General features: G+C 42.1%; 1 protein-coding gene across 1 annotated transcript in view; it reads left to right on the forward strand.

The window, feature by feature from the left end:
• gna13b (guanine nucleotide binding protein (G protein), alpha 13b) overlaps window positions 1-11,178 on the forward strand; it is a 29,317-nt gene extending 18,139 nt beyond the window's left edge. Inside the window, exons 3-5 of the mRNA XM_050068240.1 lie at window positions 150-200; window positions 2,734-2,934; window positions 3,453-11,178. Coding sequence (XP_049924197.1) covers window positions 150-200; window positions 2,734-2,934; window positions 3,453-3,824 — 624 coding nt within the window. The 3' untranslated portion in view covers window positions 3,825-11,178. The remainder of the gene's footprint in view (window positions 1-149; window positions 201-2,733; window positions 2,935-3,452) is intronic.
• The last annotated feature ends 268 nt before the right edge of the window (window positions 11,179-11,446 follow it).

Consider the following 11,446-nt stretch of genomic DNA (forward strand, 5'->3'; position numbering starts at 1 on the left):
TCATATATAAATAAAGCTTTATTTACTTATCTAATTTACATTCTCACCTGATGATTACAGGCTGTTTTTCAGCTGCGTGTACATTATATATTGTATCACAGCTCTACACAGAGCAGCCATAGTAAGTTTGTTTTCTCTCTCTGTCTTAGGGTGAGTCAGTCAAGTATTTCCTGGACAATTTGGAAAAGCTCGGACAGTCGGTAAGTCCCACCCACACTGCATAGGCTCCACCAATCGCAGCTAACGAGCAGGCAGAGTGATTGATGGAGCACATGGGTGTGAGAGCATTCTGATAGTTTGCTGAATAGAGAAGTGAAAGTGTTGTCTTCCTGTCCTTGGTCATGTCTCCACACTGGGTTGTAATAGTGTATACCCGCTGTGATTTATATACATATCACTTTCTCAATGTTTGTATAAAAATGTAAAAAAAAAAAATCCACATACAGAAAGTGACACCTTTACAATTTAGCAACCTTGTGTTGGTAACATAGTTGTTCAGGAATTGCTGGTTGTTTCAAACTTAATATATTCCATGGCATATATTTTAACAGGTATGGTATTTGCAAGTGAGTTACTGGAAAGTTAATGTTGTCTAAATTTACTAGGATCATATTAAGGCTAAGGGTGGGCGAAATAATCGATTCTTAGATGCATCACAATGCAGACGTGGATGATTTGGTATCGATTCATAAATGTCAATAATTGATTGTCTAAATGTTTGGTAATAACGTGATGTTGATGGAACAAAAGAGGTGGAACTCAACTGTGAGGGCAGTGGAGCACCTGGACAGTCTACAGTGAGGCCACGCTAGAGTTAAATTGTAATTCATCTTCACAAAAGGCAGCGGTTGGAAAAATGTTTTAATTTAATTTTAAGTCATTACATTTGTGAGGTGAACATGTATCACCCAGAGATGAATGTTATCGAAGCGGAGCAGCGATAAACTGTAACGTAAACAAACAAGATCGGCTGACCAACACACTGCAACATTAAACACATTAAATCAACTCTGTGGTGAAGAAAATAACTCAATACTTAGTCTTGTTTCACTTCAGAAACTGCACACCCAGCCTGCTCAGCGTCTTGGCTTTCCCTTGTGCAAATGGAGAGAGAGGCTGCTCACAGCTCCGATGCTAGCATAACGTAAATAACACAGTGGAGCTGCGAGCACTCTGCCGCCGCCACATGTTATTCTTGAACACACAGTAAGGTGCTTTTTGAATTCATTCATGTATTCATTATTGCAGTTATCGCTTTAAAATAAAAAGGCTGTGGACCATTTAGTATTCAGTAGTATGGGAAATGCATACTGTTTCTGGGGAAATATTACAGTATGCAAACTCTGGACCTCACGCCATATATGTGACGTGATACATGTGATGACATCTTTAAAATTCACTAATGGTCATCCTGTACTGGCTTGCTAATCATCTTAGGTTGTCTATGAACATTATACAGCTAACTTGTTATCAAACGCTAGTGAGGCTGGTGCTATTGTTGCAGTATTGCATGATGTGCTTTTGACAGGCCATCTGTAGGGGATGTTACACAAATGCCAGCAGCATGACCAGGAGCTGAGTGTCTATTCTGTGCAGAGCGCTGCACGGTTGCTGTTTTTTTGTGGTGGCTGAGAGTTGAAAATTTTCCAACTTTGGGTAAAACTCCACTGTCACTTGTTACCCAGCTGTTCAGGTGACCTCAAACTGTAAAAATGAGGGAGGTAAATATATGATTTTTTAAAAGAAAGGGAAACCTGACCACCCCACAGTTCATTTATAATAAGACTGCATGAAATTTACCAACCAAGCAACAATGGGTCATTTTCTCTTTGGCCTAAACAAAGGAATGTGACTACAGGTGTGAAAGCTCCCTGAGATAAACTCGGAGTCCCTCTTGTTATAAATATTATGTACCACACTGTGTTGAAGTTGAGTGACCGTAGCCCTTAAGAGCAACTGACCAGGCTGTTAAAATTGCTATGTGCTAACACCTACTCACCTACACTATTCTGATGAACTTGTCATCAGAGATCTGTGTATTTATTTGTGGTTGTTTTCCCCAGACCTTTAAGCCATATCCGTTATTTGTGATTGTTTTAGTGTGTGAGCACGCACACGCCAACATGGTCTGTGTCAGCAATGAGTAATCACCTCTGGAATGTTGAATGAATTTGGATCTGGTGTATCCAGAGCACAGTTGAACGCGCCCACCCACACACACACACACACACACACACACACACACACACACACACACACACACACACACACACACATGATTGGAAATGTTACATCACATTTGGTCCCTAATAGTTAAAGATGCACTTGTTTTATTTGTCTTGGCTTGATGGGCTAAGCCTTGTTATCCCTATGGAGAACAACCAAGTCCTGCCCATCCCCACACACACACACAGTCTCACACATCCTCCTGAAGCCCCACATTTGTTTATGCACTCTGGTATTTTAGGAATGCAGTGTTTAACAGGGATGTCCCCAAAGTGCCTGCATAAGATGTGTGTGCACTGTTTTTATCTTCATGGTCTCTATTTCTTTTCCTGGTTGTCGTGTGTGTGTGTGTGTGTGTGTGTGTGTGTGTGTGTGTGTGTGTGTGTGTGTGTGTGTGTGTGTGTGGGGCTTACACCATGTTATTCAATAGTCAATTGACATAGATCCTGGATGAAAACTGCAGAAATTAAGAAAATAATAATGATTAGTCTAATAATCTACTTGCAGGGCTACCTCCCCAGCCAACAGGACATTCTCTTGGCCAGAAAACCCACTAAGGGCATCCACGAGTACAACTTTGAGATTAAGAACGTGCCCTTCAAGATGGTGGATGTGGGCGGTCAGCGCTCTGAGAGGCGGCGCTGGTTCGAATGCTTTGACTCAGTCACTTCCATCCTCTTTCTCGTCTCCTCCTCTGAATACGACCAGGTGAGTCAGCTGTAAGCCAAATATTGTGGTGAGGCCACACTAACACTAGAAGAGGAACTCCTGAAAATCGCAGACCTGACGTAGTAATGATGTCAGGCTATCACAGATCAACTTGACCTGTTCATGGAGGCATACAGCAGCGAGGTGGTAATTCTAGCTCCCACCTTATAACCCCACTGAATTTCACAATACAATATTACGGCCATAGGTTATAAATATTTCGGCTTTTGAAATATCAAAAGATCTCCAGATGAGTCCTGACATAATGTGTTTTACATGAAAGCTAACTTGGTATATACATTACATGAAGAAAAAAAAGTGTCCCAGGAACTCAGGAAAATCAGGAAACTAAGTGCCCTCTTCACTGCAGGAACTTACAGGATTAGTTCCCAATTTTTCAAGTCGGTCTGAAAACAATAGTGAGGTGTTCTTTAAATATACCTGCTGCTCATACCAGACACACACTGTCACAATAACCTTTAACCCCAGCATACACATCTCCATTGTAACACCTCCAGGTGCTGATGGAGGACCGGCAGACAAACCGGCTGAGCGAGTCCCTCAACATCTTCGAGACCATCGTCAACAACCGGGTGTTCTGCAATGTCTCCATCATCCTGTTCCTGAACAAGACGGACCTGCTGGAGGAGAAGGTGAAGCAGGTATCCATTAAAGACTACTTCCCCGAGTTCTCGGGCGACCCCACAAGCCTGGCAGACGTCCAGCGCTTCCTGGTGGAATGCTTTCGCAAAAAGCGCCGTGAACAGCAGCAGAAGCCGCTGTACCACCACTTCACCACGGCCATCAACACTGAGAACATCCGGCTGGTGTTCCGCGACGTCAAGGACACCATCCTGCACGACAACCTCAAGCAGCTGATGCTGCAGTGAGGGGACTGACCAAGAGGAGGAGGAGGAGGAGGAGGAGGAGGAGGTGGAGGGGTGGGTGGAGGCAGATGGAAAGTGGGTGTCTAGGTGCCTTTTTCTTACCTGTAAGAGGAGAGGGCATTGTCCTTCTACCCATCCATCCTCCCTCCTTGACTTTGACCGGCTCCTCACTTTTGAACTTTGACTGTATATTAAAGCCACCACTACTACCGCCATTCCCCCACGCTTGCTCTCTGCCTTACTGAGCTTGTTCACTGTGACTTATAACAGCCACCTTTGGCTCAGAGCCCCAACCACTCTCTGACCCTTCAAACCACTGTAAATGACCTCTAACCCCACTCTCTACCCCCGTCCACACTCTGCAGTGAATCTCCCTGACGTCTCTTATGGTATTTGACCCTAAGTGTCGCTCTAATTCACATCCACACACTTTTCTTCTATGCTGCTCTGACCACTGTTGCTAGGGAAGGAGAGGGGGAGGGGGTTGTTTTAAATTGATGTAACCGAGTAGCTGTCATCAGCGACTGTTGCCAGGTGTTGCCTTCCTTTTCAGAACTTCTTTTGTTTTGTCCCGTTTGACATCTGCTCTCCGCTGGCACGTCATGATGACATCACTGTGGGGATTTCCTCTGTGGAACTAACACACACACACACACACAAATAGGAATTCCTGTTCCAAAGTCCACTTAATTCTAGTTTTCTAATCATTTCGTTTCTTTTTCTAATATATGAATATACTGTATGTACCTATGCATTTTCTTTAACTTATATTTTATAGGGGTTTACACTTTTGTGGATTTGCTGATGGACTCTGTTACAGTTAACTGGATACATAGACCACTTGTAAAATTTAACACAGTGCTATAAGGGTAGCTAGCGCAGGGTTAATAGTGACACATTGTATTTTGCTGTTTCTCAGGGCACATTGTGAACCCCACCTTTTTGTGATTTGAAGCCAAGCAGAACTCTCATGCCTCCGCCTTTCCACACGAGTCACTCAAAAATCAGATTTCATTTCTTTTCTCAGTTTGTTTCAGAAAATAAGACTCCTTATGTTTCAAAAACAGAACTGTGGCCATCTTCAATCAGGACCTTAGTTTACCAGCAGGGTCTGGACAGACAAATAATGACCCCATTTGGGCCTGGTATGAATATGTGATCTGTATCTAGATGTGTTTTCTGGATAATGACATCTGCATTTACACCTGGTATTAATAAGCCTGGTTGTTATCTCAACTCTGTTATATCATTATTGGATCTCAGTATGCAAACTAGACCTAGCTTTGCTGACAGCCAGATTTCTTGCCCCGTCGACATGCAGAAACATAGTTCCCAATGCCCACCCTGCCCACTCCATTAGTTCTTTGGCCACTCTGCACTGCACACCACCCGGGTCAGGTGGAAGCTAGCTAGCAGTGCACCTCATTCAGTGATGACTGCTGGTGACTCCATCCCTGTGAGGGGAACACATTGCTGCGGAAACATGGTGGCCACCCTCCAGTCTCCCTCCAGGTGGCCCTGCTGAGTAAGTGGCTTCATTTTTTTGGGCGCAGTTTTTGCACAGCAGATGTGGGTGGTGCATAGTGCAGTAAACTGAACAGTAGCAATTTAACCTATAGACCCACAGGCATAACTGGCCAAGAAAATTCTCTGCTGATAAATTAATGGTTAATTGTTGACATCCTTAATACAAGAGTCAAAGCACCTGGTGCTGAGCCAGAGCATCTCGGAGGTCACCCATGGGGCAAACACTGTTGGTGCTATGATGCTTGATGCTCCGCAGACCATGAATGTGGTGTGGCGTGGCGTATTAATAGCATTCCATTTGCCATGTTTTCTATGTGCAATCAATGTGTTTCTCCCTATTCAAATAACATAATCCAGATACATAACACATGTTCATGACCAAGGTACACTGGATCCATGATAAGCTTCCATTGAACATTTTTTTAATGGGACTGTGTTCACAGTAAACAGAAACTGTGGACATATCCAGTGTCTGTTTGCATCACAGATGCATTGCAAAGCTGCAAGACACTTCTCTTTTCAGTTCTGCTGAATCAATTATCGCCAAAAATATTTAAGATTAATGAAGATCCAGAAAATTCCAATAATTTAAGATGTACCAGGCTGAGTTTTGACGTTACGTGTACAGGCACTGCACAAGATGTAACCTGGAAAAAATTGTCCTTGGTTTGAAAATGTCCTCGAGTCTAACCGTCATGTAGTGATGTTGGAACTGTGGTGACAGTTGGTCAGAGTCTCATTTGAAAGTTTCTTCAGAGGGACTCTAAGGAAAGAAGCCGTAATAAAAGACTTGGCAAAACAATGACAGAGGCTTTGGTCCAGGTTGAAAATGGCCAAACTAATACTCAAGCCCTGTGGAAGCCTGTAGATTTCTTCTCTTTATCAGAGGTGAGGAAGCGGGGAAACTTTCTTCTTCCTCCCAGGTGGAATACCACCCTAAATGTATTATACTTCAAGTGGTGAGGGGGGGTTCGGTCTTTCTTTGTTGTCCTGAATGATTTTTATTTTGTAAAAGGTACCTCTAACTGCTGTCTGTCTCTCCTTTCCATGCATCCTAAGCTTAAAACAAAAGGTCACTAATGAACCTGAGCAGTTGGTGCCTGTTGACTGATCTCACTCTTGTGTACTGCTTATGTACAGTTCACGTTTTCCTCTTTACTCTTTTCTCATGTCCGATATATCAGTATGTAGTTCTCACACCCACCTCGCTCTCTTTTCTAACAGCTGATGTAACCTCCCACACAGATCTGTATGTATGACTATGGGTGTTATTTTATTTTATTTGAACTTTTCGGATAGTGTTAATTCACAACAGTAGCAGGCGTCTGGTGGCCTGGGCTTAAGGTGTTCTTCCTCCAGATGGGTTCAGACCATGAACACTTATGTCCTCCATGTGCCGCAGCACATAACTGGCTCCACTGGTTCATGCTAACACATCAGCATACGTAGAAGAGTAATCATCAAGATGATGAGAATGTATAGCAAGTTTCAATAGTAATGGAGTTTGCCTTTTATTTAGCTGTTACATTTTCCAGACTCTAAGCCAGATGTACAGGGAAGGTCTTACTGTTTTCAATCTCAACAAAAAGAACTTAGTGTGTTTGTATGAGAACACAGACATCCTGCATACATCAGCCCAATTATGTTTTTTTTTTTTTTTTTTTTACTTGTCTTCATAGTTGTGTTGTAATTGCTTCTGGCAGCTAATCACTGAAAAGACTGAATCAAACCCTGTTTTAGCTTGAACATGCCTATTACCCCTCAACCACTGACACTCCAACTCTCTGACAGATCGCTCCAGCGTCTCTCTGTTGTGCCTACACCTAACGCATTGCAGCCTCTCCTCTTAGTCTTCTGTCTCAGTTTTTATCAGTACAGCTGTCTACACAGGCACCGTAACAGCTTGAGTTACACTCACCCTTCAACCTACAAAGCCTCTAAATGCACACACACACACCAAACCGACAGCAGAGAACTAGTGCCAGCTGTTGTGTCACCCCCTGTCGCCCGTGTCTTGGCCAAAACGTAGCGTTTAGAACACACCACAAAGCCAGCTAGCACGTATATTCTGTGCCTGCTTGAGAAGAAATAACTCTCCATACCAGCAGGTGGCGAAAGTCTGTATTCATTGTTCAAAAAAGTAAACTGGAGGAACGACAGGACAGATTCAAGACACTATTTACCCAGTTAGCTCATTAACAACACAGCCCAATGTTAAAAGAAGAACTTATATTTACTGTGCACTAGTAACACAGTTACAATCCGTTTCTGCTGAAGAGCTCAGTGGCTAAAAAACAATCTTACCTAATATAACACGTTTGTTGTGATATCATGCAGCACATGGCTGCAGGTTGGAATTGAACCTGTGGCCGCTGTGGCAAGGATGTACTGGGCACCCCATCAGTTACCTTTTTCAATGCACATTACAAATTTTAAGTGTTTTTCCTCATGATCCAGACATCCTTTGCTTTCCATCTGTTCCTGTCTGCTATAAAAATGAATTGGCACACTCGTAAAACTTGTTTGTGTTATCCATCACAGTCACAGGTCTGCATTGCTTGGCCTCGTAACTGTAGTGTTACTTAAACAAAAAGTGTTTTCTGTTGATGGATTTTAATATTGTGTGAAAATGAAAGGAAGCCAGTGGAGGAAAAAAATATGTATGTTTCTAAAACACAAACAGCATGTTTTGCAAAATGGTTACATGTAGTGTAAAGTTCACAGGTTTTGTAGTACACGGCTTCAAACATGCTCGTCACTTGTTTTTTCTACAGTTCATGAGATAGGCATCGGGGAATGTGTAAAATTTGTACAAAATACACCAGTAGCCAAAGTCAGCTGATACTAAAGCCACAAAACCAGTTTAGCTGTAAAACTGCAACCTTCAGTTAGACAAGTGTTGCATGATTAGTTGTCTCTTCTTTGGCACTCATATTTTTGTTTACATACATTTGATGTATGTTCCTCTTCTCGATAAATCTGTTTAAGACTGATATTTGTTCAAAATTAGCATTTAGTTTTGAACAAGTGAATGCATATGGGTGAGATGGAGGGGGAATCTTGAGAGACAAATCACATCATTTGTGTCCCAAAGCTGTGTCAGTGTAGTTCTTCCTGTCCCCCAGGCGAACAAGGAGCCTACTGTCACTCAACATGTGTGTTAGCATGGAGCAGTGAAGGCACATGGGTTATTTTGGTGTGTGTGTGTGTTCCAAACTCTGAAAAGAGGAAGTTGACCAACAAGAGCATCTATCTAAAGCTCAGTGAGTAACTCAAAGTGTGCGGTGCCAGTTGGTGTGATTCTTCCTCTGTCAGTATGTCTGCATCTGGATGAAGCTGTGTGTGAGACACAGACACACTGTGTCCTGTCTGCTGCTGCTCAGACACCCTGAAGCTGCAGCCCAGCAGAGTCTGGATCCAGGCTGTTACATTATGTACTGACTTCAGGTCAGAAGAAAGTCTGTTGTTGCTCAAACACACAGTCAGACCCCGTGAGGTCATAGCAGAACAAGCCAGTACCCTGACATGGCCTTTGTTATCTCTGAACAAACAAGTGATGATGTCCCACATGCTGTTAGACTGTCTCAACTCTCTAATGGAGCCTCTGTGATGTCACATCACCGTCATTTAACATCAGGGCTCCAAACTCAGGCTCAGGCGTTCAGATTTGAGTTATAGCCTGCAGCAAAAAGGAGCCACGTCTTTTCAGAGCACTTATTAAACTGTCTTCACTTATCCAATGGATGCAGAAAATGATGGGGCTACGTGAGAAATGAGAAAAGAAAGAAAAGAAAATTAGAAACTAAAAAGAAGAATTAGCTAGTTCCTTGTGGAACAGTATGTGTAAAAATAAATAGAATAAAAATCTCAGCTCAAAGGTACACTCAACAGTCCGTTGAGGTTTTCACAGAATTTCGGGGGAAATTTTTTACCGCCAAAAATGGCAAATTCACAGCAGCTTTTTTTTTTTTTTTTTTTTTTGGTTATAAAATTGTGTTGCAGTGTTTTTAGGCATTTTTTGCAATGAAATTGCAGGAACAAATGAAAATTGCAAACATAGTTGTTTTTGTATAATTAATCTAAGTCACCTTGATTCTGTCAGCACATGTGGTAGATGAGGATGCAGCAGCCTTTGTCATAGTGATTTCTCTTTTCTGTTGTCAACATGTTTCAGCCATCTCCAGGTGTGTTTTGCAGTAGAAAAGTGTTTGTCACCCAGTGACTTGTTTGTGTTCCACCACCACATTTACACAGTTTACCCTGCTTTTGTGCAGAACATCAGGGAATTGCCTTGTACGGTCTTAAACAGTGATTTTTGTTGGTAAATGTGAGGTATTTGAGTTTCTCATGTCATCTTCAATACCACAAACAAAGAAGTAACTTTGCTGATGCGCGGGGGACTGAAACTGCAATGATTGGTCAAATTTGCAGAAAAGTTGCGTTGATTTGACAAAATTGTATGGTCGTGAAGGCTGCATGGGGATTTGTTGAATTGGCGTTAGTTGTTGTGATCACAGCTCCTGGAGGGGATGACTTGCCAGCATTTTGGAGCTCGCAGTGTACTTCAGTGAATGGAGCTAGCCCATGATCCCATCAGGTCTGATATTAAAGGCCATCCTTTGACAGAGACCACCTGCTATCATGGGACCAAAGTAACACCTGAGCCAGCTCTAATCACTGATGTAGCCTGGGAGATGTGTTTGAAAGTTACAAAAGGCTGTTAAGTGTTCATTTGAGTGTCGATAAAAACATTCTGAGTTAAACTCTGATTTATAAGGAAAAAGTCACAACTTCAAACCCCTACTTCTTTATTTTCACATAGCCCTATAATTTCTCTTGCAAAGACAGACCAGTGGTGGAAGTGCTTAGTTTGAAGCATACTAAGATTCTAGACCAAATGAAATCTCTGCCTTAACTCTTCAGCCTAACATCCCAGACAAATTCCTCTCAGTTGTCCCCTGGGTGCTCAGTATGTCTTCCCTGTCCTGTTGGACTACGGTCCAGACTTTGTGATGGGTGACACTTAGTGTTTTGTATCTGAGTCAGTGCAGTCACATGTTCACCATCTGCCTTCCAGCTCCCACATGGATTTGTCACCAGATCCCACAGGGGCATGTGCCATCACACCCTGGGACCTGAAGGTGATCACTTTTTTCTCATGTGGGAACAGGGAAGAACTCTTTATAACCAGGAGGCCTTGTTTGAATTCTGCTCCCAAAGCTCCATGTTGAGCATGAACCTGACTCTGCCTTTGACTTTGCCTTCTAACATTTCTGTAATCTGGTTTTGTACGCTGCCTCTCCTGTGTGTTCTGTAAATCTGACAGTACTGTTACAAATGTGTTCTGGCTGAAAATAGTGAAAAGCCTTTTCTAATGTGTTTGGTTGTAAATACCTGTGAGAGGACACCAGTGACACCTTACATAGTCTCAACTATGCAACAGCACTGCTCCACAGCCATGACTTGGTATTGTGTTAAAAATAATCATGATCTCACTGACTGATAATTCTCTTAATGCCAGTGTCTTATAGAAATGATGAGTAGTCATGTCAGGAAAAAATCTGCAATGATCTGCCAAATATACTGATGTTTAGTGCCTCCTTTTCCAAGCTCTGCCTCTACTGTCCAATCATGTTAACAAAGGATTTATACTGTTTTAGGTTGTTTTTTTTTAATAATGCCACTCAAGCAGTTTGTTGTCCTCATATCAAGTAATTCAGATAAAACATTTCTCCCACTTTTTCTATTTTCAGATAGACAAGCTTTCAATGTACAGTCTAACTTATGCTGTCTTACCCTTCTACTCCTAAATAAATCAAACATAAATAAACCGTTTTTTTAAAAAAACCCATCTGTCATTGTCTGTGCCGTCCTTTGCAGAGAAGACACGGCTATTTCACTTGTTGAATCTGCTGTTTTGGTGAATGATCCTAACGTAGGCAAGGCAAGGCAAGTTTATTTGTAGAGCACAATTCGTACACAAAGTAATTCAAAGTGCTTTACAGAACAAGAAAATGCATTAAAATCACAATACAAAATAAAAACATAAATAATCATTATAAAATGAACTTTAAAAGAGAAGAGTGCAGATAAGATCC

Source organism: Epinephelus moara, chromosome 18 (genome assembly GCF_006386435.1).
Source record: "Epinephelus moara isolate mb chromosome 18, YSFRI_EMoa_1.0, whole genome shotgun sequence".
Lineage (NCBI taxonomy): Eukaryota > Metazoa > Chordata > Actinopteri > Perciformes > Serranidae > Epinephelus > Epinephelus moara.